The sequence below is a fragment of the Nelusetta ayraudi genome, unplaced genomic scaffold (genome assembly GCF_046127955.1).
Source record: "Nelusetta ayraudi isolate G7.1 ecotype Tasmania unplaced genomic scaffold, CSIRO-AGI_Nayr_v1 ptg000079l, whole genome shotgun sequence".
NCBI lineage: Eukaryota > Metazoa > Chordata > Actinopteri > Tetraodontiformes > Monacanthidae > Nelusetta > Nelusetta ayraudi.
In genome coordinates, this window is record NW_027466129.1 from 1,660,001 (window position 1) to 1,671,720 (window position 11,720).

Consider the following 11,720-nt stretch of genomic DNA (forward strand, 5'->3'; position numbering starts at 1 on the left):
GTGCTGGAGAAATCTTTTTTTTTTTTTTTTTCGGTCCGGTGTTCTAGCTGCTGAGTCACCTCAGCCCCGGCGGCCAGGTGGAGGACGACACCATCCGCAGCCTGTTCTTCGGCGACTACTCCAAGCCCGACTCGGACGCCAAGGCCTACGACGAGATCACCGACCTGGCGGCGCTGCAGAAGGTGATGGAGTTCTACCTGGACGAGCACAACAGCACCAGCAAGGCGCCCATGCCGCTGGTCATGTTCAAGTTTGCCATCGAGCACGTGTCGCGCATCTGCCGTGTGCTGAAGCAGGACAAGGGCCACCTGCTGCTGGTGGGCATCGGCGGCTCGGGCCGCCAGAGCACCACCAAGCTGGCCACCTTCATCAACGACTACGTGCTCTTCATGATCGAGCTCACCAAGAACTACAGCACGTCGGACTGGCGCGACGACCTCAAGCGGCTGATGATCAAGGCGGGCATCGAGGGCCGCAACCTGGTCTTCCTCTTCAACGACAGCCAGATCAAGGACGAGGCCATGCTGGAGGACATCAACATGCTGCTCAACACGGGCGACGTGCCCAACATGTTTGCGGCCGACGAGCGCGCCGACATCATCGAGAAGATGCAGGGCATCGCCCGGGTGGAGGGCAAGAAGATCGACCCCACGCCGCTCTCGCTCTACAACTACTTTGTGGACCGTGTGAAGATCAACCTGCACATCGTGCTGGGTAAGCGGCTGTTTGTTTCAGTCGAATCGTTGTATTAAGCTGTCATTTTGTTTCTTTTTGGTGTTTTTTTTTTTTGGTTTGTTTTAATTTTTTTGTCTCTTTTTAGCCAAGTCATGCCTTAGTCTTAGACTAAAAGTCTGAGCATTTTTAGTTGGGATGCACCCATACCGGGGTTCAGTACTCGTACTCGTAAAATACGATACCACAAAAACAGATACCAGTTGTATGTTGATGTATATGACAATTTTGTTAAGTTTGTGTTTGTGCTGCAGAGAAACTTCTAGAAAAACATGCTGAAGAATGTTGTTCAAATAACAGAACATCTCTAGAAATACAGTATATTTAAAAAAAAAAAAAAAAAAAATCTATAATGTGTTATGGCCTTATTAGTTACTTTGTGTCGGTATCAGTGAGTACTGGACTGTAAAAACGTGGTATCCGTGCATCACTAATTTCAGTCTTGTTTTTGTCAGAATTATCCTTGTTTACTTTCCATGGCCAAATCTGATGACATTTTAGCGTAGTTTTAGTCATCAAAGGAAATTTTATTTTAGTCTGTTTTTAGTCATGCACCTATTTAACTCAGTGAATCTAGTAAACATACTCTCTTTCATCAAATCAAATCTTCATAAATCGTTGACAAAGCTCCATCTCGTGAATAGAAGGAAGAGGCCGAGGACCTCGATAGTTTTTCATTTATTTTGTAAACCACATTCAGTCTCAGTTTTATTCATCAAAGATATTGCATTGCATATTCCGTCACAGTTTTCATTGAAGAAAGCAGCACTGGCGGCCAGTGCGTTGTTGGTTGGGCGCGTGTAACTTCAACTCCAGGGTCTCTCTTTGCCCCCCTCTCTCCCCCCTGGCAGCCATGAGTCCCATTGGCGACGCCTTCAGGAACCGCCTGCGCATGTTCCCCTCCCTCATCAACTGCTGCACCATCGACTGGTTCCACGCCTGGCCCGAGGACGCCCTGGAGATGGTGGCCCACAAGTTCCTGGAGGACGTGGAGCTGGAGAGCGACGTCAGGATGGCGTATGTACAACTGTCAAAACTGTCCCAGCTGCTCGTGGAAGATCTGCTCTTCCTTGGTTTTTGTTTTTGTTTTTTTAAAACTTTCTCTGATTCCATCTCGCCAGGGTGGTGGACATGTGCAAGACCTTCCAGACCAGCGTAAAGGAAATGTCGGAGATGTACTACTCGCAGCTGAGGAGGCACAACTACGTCACGCCCACCTCCTACCTGGAGCTCATCCTCACCTTCAAGACGCTGCTCAACCTCAAGAGGGACGAGGTGGACACGGCCCGCAACCGCTACATCGTGGGTCTCCAGAAACTGGAGTTTGCCACGTCTCAGGTTGGTAGATAAGATAGACAGATAGATGGATAGATAGATAGATAGATAGATAGATAAGTACTTTATTGATCCTGAAGGAAATTCAGTTTCTTAGCTGCACAATCAGTCATCAGCAAATCATTAAAAATTGAGCCACCCCTCCCCCACCTTCACGCTTCACCTCTGACACTGGGCCCCGCCCACTCGCTGTCTCTTTGCAGGTGTCGGTGATGCAGGAAGAGCTGACGGCTATGCAGCCGGAGCTGATCCGCACGTCGGCCGAGACGGACCAGATGATGATCAAGATCGAGGGCGAGACGGTGGAGGTGGACGCCAAGAGGGCGCTGGTGTCGGCCGACGAGAAGGTGGCCAACGACGCGGCGGCGGCGGCTAAGGCCATCAAGGTACCTCTTTTTGTGTGTGTGTGTGTGTGTGTGTGTGTGTGTGTGTGTGTGTGTGTGTGTGTGTGTGTGTGTGTGTGTGTGTGTGTGTGTTGAGATCAGGTGGGGGGGGTCTCTGCAGAACTAACTGACACTCCTGCGTCTCCAGGACGACTGCGAGGGAGACCTGGCTGAGGCCATGCCCGCCCTGGAGGCGGCGCTGTCGGCCCTCGACACTCTGAAGCCCTCGGACATCACCGTGGTCAAGTCCATGCAGAACCCGCCCGCGCTGGTCAAGCTGGTCATGGAGTCCATTTGCATCATGAAGGGCATCAAACCGGAGCGGAAGCCGGACCCTGGGGGCTCAGGTTTGTTGTTATTGTTTTTGTTAAGTTCTTTATTGAGAATTTTCCATGAGTTATATTAATATCCTGGCTGACTCAAGCAAACACACATAAAAGAAAAACAAGAAAAGGAAAATAAAAACGACAAAATTGTAAACATACGGGAGTCTCTTTCAAAGCAGCCCAGCCATATTCCTTCCTTTAACTTAGTTAAGTCCTGTATTTTGTCACTGATTAGTCATATGTACTGTCCACCTCCACCAACTGCTTCACCCGGTCTCAGGCGGCGTGGTTGTCTTTGGTAGGAATGTTTTCCCTTCCCTGTTTCTTTGTAATGCCGTTTTTAGCAGCCGCTGGTAATACTTTCACCAGGTATCTGTCCTTCACCCTTCATATTTTCTTCGCCTAGTTTATACAAATACATTATTGTACATGACATGGGAATCTTAAATGCACATATTTTCAACAATGCATCGTGCTACATTTTCTGCAGTCCCTAAAAAACGTGACTGATCCACATTCGTTATTTCTTGTAATTACTGTCATTACTGTATAGTTTACTTTTTGTTGCATTGTTAATTAGTTTGTTTTAGTGCTGCAACAGTGCATTTTCCTAATTTACAGTTCATCTCATCTATTTCATTCTATTTTTGCAGGCAAGATGATCGAGGACTACTGGGGCCCCTCCAAGAAGCTCCTCAGCGACCTTAAGTTCCTGGACGGCCTCAAGTCCTACGACAAGGACAACATCCCGGCCGCCTCCATCAAGAAGATCCGGGACAAGTTCATCATCAACCCGGACTTCCACCCGTCGGTCATCAAGAACGTGTCGTCGGCCTGCGAGGGCCTTTGCAAGTGGGTGCGCGCCATGGAGGTGTACGAGCGCGTGGCCAAGGTGGTGGCGCCCAAGAAGGAGCGGCTGAAGCAGGCCGAGGACGAGCTGGCGCTGCAGATGGGCACGCTGGCGGTGAAGCAGGCCGAGCTGAAAACGGTGGTGGACCGGCTGCAGAGCCTCAACGACGAGCTGGCCGGCATGATCGAGAAGAAGCAGGGCCTGGAGGCCAGCATCGAGCTCTGCTCCCAGAAGCTGATCCGGGCCGAGAAGCTGATCGGGGGGCTGGGCGGCGAGAAGGACCGGTGGACGGTGTCGGCCGCCCAACTGGGCGTCAGGTAGGTGGTTGGTGAGGAGGAGGAGGAGGAGGAGGAGGAGGAGCTATTAGACCAGATCTGGGCAAAGTACAGCCCGCTGTGTGTCCCTGTCCGGCCCACGTGAGGCCAGTGATAAATTACGCGATCTAGTGGTTGATAGCGAAGGTAGTGAAGCTCAGAGAGAGACAGAGTTGCGAAGATCATTATTTAAAACTCATTAACCTGATCAGTGTCTTCACATAGATGAGTATCGTTTCTAATAATATATGAGGAACTGCGGAGCTCTGATTGCCCTTCATGTGACTCAGGACCCATGAAGTATCTCTCAGTTTCAAAAAGGTTGGTGACCCCTGCTGTGGATCCTTAAGTTCTAGTACTAACTGTGTTTGCGTGGTTCCTCCTCCTCCTCCTCCTCCTCCTCCAGGTACACCAACCTGACGGGCGACATCCTGCTCTCCTCGGGCACCGTGTCCTACCTGGGGGCCTTCACGGTGGACTACCGCATCGACTGCCAGAGGGAGTGGCACGTGCTGTGCCAGGAGAAGGAGATCCCCTGCTCGGAGGACTTCACTCTGACCAGCACACTGGGCAACCAGGTGGCCATCCGGGCGTGGCAGATCGCTGGCCTGCCCGTGGACTCCTTCTCCACCGACAACGGCATCATCGTGTTCAACTCGCGGCGCTGGCCGCTGATGATCGACCCGCAGGGCCAGGCCAACAAGTGGATCAAGAACATGGAGAAGGACAACAGCCTGGCCATCATCAAGCTCTCGGACGGCAACTACGTGCGCATCCTGGAGAACTGCCTGCAGATGGGCACGCCGGTGCTCCTGGAGAATGTGGGTGAGGAGCTGGACCCGGTGCTGGAGCCGGTGCTGTTGAAGCAGACCTTCAGGCAGCAGGGCGTGGAGTACATCAAGCTGGGCGAGAACGTGGTGGAGTACTGCAAGGACTTCCTCTTCTACATGACCACAGGGCTGAGGAACCCGCACTACCTGCCAGAGGTCGCCGTCAAGGTGTGCCTGCTCAACTTCATGATCACGCCGCAGGGCCTGCAAGACCAGCTGCTGGGCCTGGTGGCGGCCAAGGAGAAGCCCGAGCTGGAGGAGAAAAAGAACCAGCTCATCATCGAGAGCGCCGCCAACAACAAGCAGCTGAAGGAGATCGAGGACAAGATCCTGGAGGTGCTCTCCTCGTCCGAGGGCAACATCCTGGAGGACGAGACGGCCATCAAGGTGCTCTCCTCCTCCAAGGTGCTCTCGGAGGAGATCTCGGAGAAGCAGAAGATCGCCAGCGTCACCGAGAAGGAGATCGACGACACGCGCATGGGCTACCGGCCCGTGGCCGAGCACTCGTCCATCCTCTTCTTCTGCATCTCGGAGCTGGCCAACATCGAGCCCATGTACCAGTACTCGCTCACCTGGTTCATCAACCTCTACCTGTGCTCCATCGCCGACAGCGTCAAGAGCGAGCAGGTGGACGAGCGCATCGACAACATCGTGGCGCACTTCACGCTCAGCATCTACAACAACGTGTGCCGCTCGCTCTTCGAGAAGGACAAGCTGCTCTTCTCGCTGCTGCTCACCGTGGGCATCATGCAGGGCAAAGGTCGCATGGACGACCAGGTGTGGCGCTTCCTGCTGACGGGCGGCATAGCCCTGGACAACCCGCACGCCAACCCGGCGCCCGCCTGGCTCTCGGACAAGTCGTGGTCGGAGATCGTGAGGGCCTCCAAGCTGCCCAACCTGGTGGGCCTCTACATGCACGTGCAGGATAGCGTGGCGGCGTGGAAAAGCCTGTACGACTCGGGGAAGCCGCACAAGGTGCCTCTGCCCGACCGCTGGGGCCAGCTGACCGGGATGGACCGGCTGGTGGTGATCCGCTGCTTCCGCTCAGACAAGCTGGTGCCGGCCGTGCAAGACTTCATTGTGGACAACATGGGCCAGGCCTACGTGGAGCCGCCCAACTTCGACCTGGGCGGCAGCTACAAGGACTCCAACTGCTGCTCGCCGCTCATCTTTGTGCTGTCGCCGGGCTCCGACCCCACCGCAGGTTGGTGGAAGCCCACTCAGACCTTGGTTCCGACCTCAGCCCTGAGCTTGACCTTGACCTTTTCCATTCATTTTCAATTTCAAAGTCTTTTATTTCAGTCATGTGCAAGAGAAAACGTTTCCCCCAGAATCTTGAATTGAAAAGAAGCAGAATTAAGAATAATCCTATTTAATTTGTCCCGTTACCGCGAGAAAATTAAATTAAAAAAAACAAATTAAACTTAAAAAAAAAAAAAAAAAAAAAACGTAAATAAAATAACAGAAAAATAAATTTGGCTGCCAACCAAGACAGAGTTACATTTTTTTTTTACCATTCATACAACAACACAAACATAACCAGCATCTTTTCATTGTGTTTCCTTAACAAAACTGACCTTAGTGGTTCTTTTGATATGTAATGTTTGATTGGAATTCTTCTTTTTCTTTGTTCACATTGTTCCATAAACTGATTCCTTTGACAGAAACACGTCCTTCAATCAGTTTAGTCCTGAATCTCCGTTTTGTTCAGGTTATACTTGCCCTTGCTTTCTCTTTTCTTCAAATCTTTTCTGAATGACGATTGGCAAAGTTTTTTTGCGAGCTCTGAGAACATAATTTGCAGAATACCATAATCTGCTAATTCATGAAATTTCAGCGATTTCAACTGAAGGAATAATGGATTAGTTGGATCTCTTTATCGTTTTCTACTAATTGTTTTTTGCAAAATGATAATTGACTGAGTGTATGTTTCACAGACATTTCCTCCATGACTTCAACACAGTAGGTCAGATATAGAACGATCATAGCGTTACATAACATGCTTAATGCTTTATTATCCAGTGAATCAAAATTGTTTTTGACCTATGACCTTCGTGTAATGTGTAATTGTGATTTCCAGGCCTGCTGAAGTTTGCTGACGACCTGGAGATGGGGGGCAGCAAGACGCAGACCATCTCCCTGGGACAGGGCCAGGGGCCCATCGCCGCCCGCATGATCGACAAGGCCATCGAGGAAGGCACCTGGGTGGTGCTGCAGAACTGCCACCTGGCCACCAGTTGGATGCCGGCGCTGGAGATGATCTGCGAGGAGACCATCGTCCCGGAGAACACCCACCCCAGCTTCAGGTAGGACCTCGAAGGAGCACCAGACCACAGAGAAAAGAACTGAGGAGGTGTGAGGTGGTGAAGAAGGTTCTCGTCTCCTCCTCCGTCCCACCAGGCTGTGGCTGACCAGCTACCCTTCGGACAAGTTCCCCGTCAGCATCCTGCAGAACGGCCTGAAGATGACCAACGAGCCTCCCAAGGGGCTGCGGGCCAACCTGCTGAGCTCCTACCTGAGCCACCCCATCTCCGACCCCGCCTTCTTCTACAGCTCCGGCAAGCAGCCCATCTGGCAGAAGCTGCTCTTTGGCCTCACCTTCTTCCACGCACTCGTGCAGGAAAGGAGGAACTTTGGACCTCTGGGTAGGAGCGACCGCCTTCTTCGAACCATCGATGAATTTTGACTTTTGACACATGTTCTTGAGGCGTCTCGCTGTCGTGCGTCTCTCAGGTTGGAACATCCCTTACGAGTTCAACGAGTCGGACCTGAGGATCAGCGTCCGGCAGATCCAGATGTTCCTGGACGAGTATGAGGAGGTTCCTCTGGAGGCTCTCACATACCTGACAGGTAGCTGGACTGCTGTGTAACGATGGAAGCAGCAGCAGCAGTAGTTTTAAAATCTCCTTCCGTCCATCCTGTCACATAACACATACAGTTCAGAAAAGGACGTCACAAAGGGTGAGAAATTAGAATTGGAATGCCTTTATTTATCCCATGCAGAGATTTACATAATTACAGCAACATGTAGTGCAATAAAGAAAGAAAAAATATATATGAATTAAAAAGAGAAATAAAATAAATTAGTAAGAAAGGAAGGAAAGGAAAAATCGACTTTTATTTTCTTAGTGCAGTTGTACAGCCTGATGACTGAAATATGTGTATTTGATCGCTCCCTCCCCACCACCACCACCTCCATCCGGCACCCTCAGGCGAGTGCAACTACGGCGGCAGGGTGACAGATGACAAGGACCGGCGGCTGCTGTTGTCGCTGCTCTCCGTCTTCTACAACTGGGAGCTGATCCAGCAGGAGGAGTACCAGCTGTGTGAGGGGGACATGTACTACGTCCCAGGTCATGGGCCGTACAAGGTAAGGGAGGGAGGGGGGCGTGGGTGGTGGAGCTCTTCTCCCGCTGGTGGTCCGACTCACTGACTGTGTGATAGTAATAATAATACATTTTATTTGTACGGTGCCTTTCATGGCACTCAAGGTCGCCTGACAGTAAAATAAATACAAAAAAACACAGCAGAAAAAAACATCACATATTAAATTTGCCAAAAACAAGTTCAACAGATGATATTAAAAATATTAAAAATAGCAAAAAACACGTGCAACAGATCAAGTACGTGTGCAAGTCTGAACACATGAATAGAGCAATGATAAAAGCAATGGGCTGAGATGTATAGTCCCAAAAAAACTGCATTCTATCTTTTGGCCACCAGGGGCCGCCAGAGCCAGTTGCAAAAAGGGTAAAAATGACCGGCTGTCAATATGGAGGGCGGAGCCCCAAACCCACACTGTTCCAAACTGGTTACTGTGTTTCTGTTGGTCTTAAATTCAGCCAATCGGCTCTAACGTGTGTTTGAGCAGAGCTACGGTTAAGTTGTCCACTGCAGTAGGGTTACGTGGGGTTGGGTTCGGGGAGGGGGGTTGTTGGGGTAGGAATGGGGTGGGAGGCGGGGAGGTCACATGCTACACTCATCCTCCAATCACTGTTCAGCTCCGGTACGGCCCGCACATCCAAGAACATGCAATCTTTCGATTTAAAAACGAACTGGGACCCCCAGGTGGCGCCACTGACCGTGAGACTGCTCACCATGACTCCACCCATCTTCCTACGCAGTCTGTGGTGTGACTGCACAGAGAGTCAAGTCGTGTTGTTTCATCGCCGTCGCCACTTCCTGTCTCCCGCAGGTCTACGTGGAATACATACGGGGTCTCCCCATCTGCTCGGACCCCTGTGTGTTCGGCCTGCACAGCAACGCTGACATCACCAAGGACAACCAGGAGACAAACCAGCTGCTGGAGGGCGTCCTGCTCACCCTCCCCCGGCAGTCGGGGGGCGGGGCCAAGTCTCCGCAGGTGGGCACGTCAGCTTTTTTCCTTTTTACCTCCTTTTTGGATCCCCCGCCAGCTCGACAAGCACTCAGCGCTAACGCTAACACTAACGTGTGTCCGCTGCCACGCAGGCGGTGGTGGACGAGCTGGCCGAGGACATCCTGTCCAAGCTGCCCGCGGACTTTGACACGACGGCCGTGATAGAGAAGTACCCCGTCATGTACGAGGAGTCCATGAACACCGTGCTGAGGCAGGAGATCATCCGCTTCAACCGGTAAACTACAAGCAGCAGCAACAGCAGTAGCAGTAGTAGTTATAGTGGCAGCAGCATCTCTGACACCCAGGTGAGGCAGGAGAACCTTCATCACGTTGAAGCTCCTCCTCTCTTCCTCGCTCCCCCAGACTCACCCAGGTGGTCCGCGCCAGCCTGGTCAACATCCGCAAGGCCCTGAAGGGCCAGATCGTCATGTCGGCCGAGCTGGAGGACGTCTTCAAAAGCATGCAGGTGGGCAAGGTCCCCGCCATGTGGTCCTCCAAGTCCTACCCGTCCCTCAAGCCGCTGGGCAGCTACGTGTCCGACCTGCTTGCCAGACTGCACTTCCTGCAGGTGAGAGGAGGAGGAGGAGAACGGATTGTTTCCAGTGGTTTTTGTTGTTTTTTTTTTCTCTGAACTGAGGCGTGTGATTGGTTGTTTCTGCAGGACTGGATCGACCACGGCCCCCCCACAGTCTTCTGGGTCTCGGGCTTCTTCTTCACCCAGTCGTTCCTCACCGGGGTGGCCCAGAACTTTGCCAGGAAGTACACCATCCCCATCGACTTCATCGGCTTCGAGTTCGAGGTATCGTCTCTCGTCTCCTCTTGTGGTCTGGACCAGTGGTTCTCAACCTTTATGGGGGAAGCCCTACGGTACTGAGCTCTTTATTGAAATGGCTCTTAAAACGCTGGAAAAAATGGCTGAAATACAGCTGTTTTATGACTTACAAATCATTAATATAATTTCTTCAAGTTGGGCGGGGCCAGATTAGATAGCTTAACAGGCCGCATATGGCCCCCGGGCCGTAGTTTGCCTGTGCCTGGTCTAGATCATAGCCGACCGTCTGACAGCCTGAGCGGAGGTTTAAAGGTACGAGTGTGACCTCCAGGTCACCAAGGAGGAGACCCACATGGAGGAGAAGCCGGAGGACGGTGCCTACGTCCAGGGCCTGTTCATCGAGGGCGCCAGCTGGGACCGCCAGAACATGGTCATCGGGGAGTCGCTGCCCAAGATCCTCTTCGACTTCCTGCCCATCATCCTGCTGCGGCCCGGCGAGATGTCCAAGTTCCTGCACCAGGACATCTACGTGTGTCCCGTGTACAAGACCAGCGCCCGGCGGGGGACGCTGTCCACCACGGGACACTCCACCAACTACGTCCTGTCCATCGAGCTGCCCTCTGACCGGCCGCAGAAGCACTGGGTCAACCGCGGCGTGGCTTGCCTCTGCCAGCTGGACGACTAGAGGGCGGGTGCCGGCGGCGACGGGTGAGACTTGCTGGAAATAGATTTGCTTTTGCTTTTTTTTTCTTTTAAGAACGTCTACAGCCTTGTTGTTCTGTGGTGTTTTCATTTAGGATGCGGTGGCAGCGATGAAATCCTGACACTTGGAGTTTCTCCACCCTCATTCATCAGGAATTAAGTTGGAACTCATTTTTTTATACAAGTTTTTATTTAAAATTTCATCTCAGCTATAAATATATTTACATTCACATATACATATATATATATATATATATATATATATACATATATATATATATATATTAAATGCACTAGGTTGCAGCACATGTAAACTGGTGTTAGTCAGGGTTTTGTTTGTTTGTTTTTTTAGATGGGACTCTGGGATCAGCAACCCACCAAAAACATCAGTCGCTTCTCCCATTCAAAGGTTTTGTATTTTATTTCATCCCAAAAAAATTAAAGCAATGTCCGTCCTTCATTGTTCTTCTGCTGGCTGCACTTTTTGATTTTCACCTTTGTGATTTGCCGCAAACGCCGTCCATACGTCCATTGAAGTCAGCGAGCACACTAGCGAAACGTCAACGCAAGCATAGAGGCTGTAAACAGAGGGCTAATGCTGCTGTTTTTTTGTTTTTTTTTTCTGTGGGGGGGGGGGGTTTATTGATAGATTATTGAATCATCATTGTCATCAGTTTGGATGGAAGCAAAAATAAACGCCTGAGAAGAAGAAGAAGAAGAATAAGGGGAGGGAAAAGGGCTGGGGGCTATGGGACCGGACTTGCCCGCTGTGTTTTCTCAATGGGCCACTAGGTGGCAGCAAAGACAAAGCAGCGTGGCTCAAGGTGGCTCAAGAGATGTTCACAAGAAGAAGAGATGATGTTTCCTCCAGGCACTTCTAACTCACCCTGCTGCCACCCTGCAGCAGCCGTGAGAGCGCCACCCTCTGCTTGACAGCCGCTGTGACGGCCAGCAGACACCTTGCACTCGCCCCTGTCTCACCCCTGTGCCCCCCCGCCGCCTCCCCACCGCCGCCAGCTGACAGCTGATTTAACCTCGACACCGCCTCTGTCTGCATCCTGTGTGCAGGCGTTCGACTCGTGCTGGTGTGTGTGTGTG

At 51.5% G+C, this 11,720-nt stretch overlaps 1 protein-coding gene across 1 annotated transcript in view; it reads left to right on the forward strand.

The window, feature by feature from the left end:
• The window catches only part of dnah3 (dynein axonemal heavy chain 3), a 30,127-nt gene extending 18,914 nt beyond the window's left edge, over positions 1 to 11,213 (forward strand). The window contains exons 49-65 of the mRNA XM_076044069.1: positions 48 to 714; positions 1,584 to 1,749; positions 1,854 to 2,070; positions 2,271 to 2,453; positions 2,599 to 2,797; positions 3,430 to 3,943; positions 4,347 to 5,974; positions 6,851 to 7,076; positions 7,171 to 7,415; positions 7,504 to 7,620; positions 7,983 to 8,140; positions 8,966 to 9,133; positions 9,241 to 9,383; positions 9,512 to 9,716; positions 9,810 to 9,947; positions 10,252 to 10,628; positions 10,718 to 11,213. Coding sequence (XP_075900184.1) covers positions 48 to 714; positions 1,584 to 1,749; positions 1,854 to 2,070; positions 2,271 to 2,453; positions 2,599 to 2,797; positions 3,430 to 3,943; positions 4,347 to 5,974; positions 6,851 to 7,076; positions 7,171 to 7,415; positions 7,504 to 7,620; positions 7,983 to 8,140; positions 8,966 to 9,133; positions 9,241 to 9,383; positions 9,512 to 9,716; positions 9,810 to 9,947; positions 10,252 to 10,605 — 5,328 coding nt within the window. The 3' untranslated portion in view covers positions 10,606 to 10,628; positions 10,718 to 11,213. The remainder of the gene's footprint in view (positions 1 to 47; positions 715 to 1,583; positions 1,750 to 1,853; positions 2,071 to 2,270; positions 2,454 to 2,598; positions 2,798 to 3,429; positions 3,944 to 4,346; positions 5,975 to 6,850; positions 7,077 to 7,170; positions 7,416 to 7,503; positions 7,621 to 7,982; positions 8,141 to 8,965; positions 9,134 to 9,240; positions 9,384 to 9,511; positions 9,717 to 9,809; positions 9,948 to 10,251; positions 10,629 to 10,717) is intronic.
• The last annotated feature ends 507 nt before the right edge of the window (positions 11,214 to 11,720 follow it).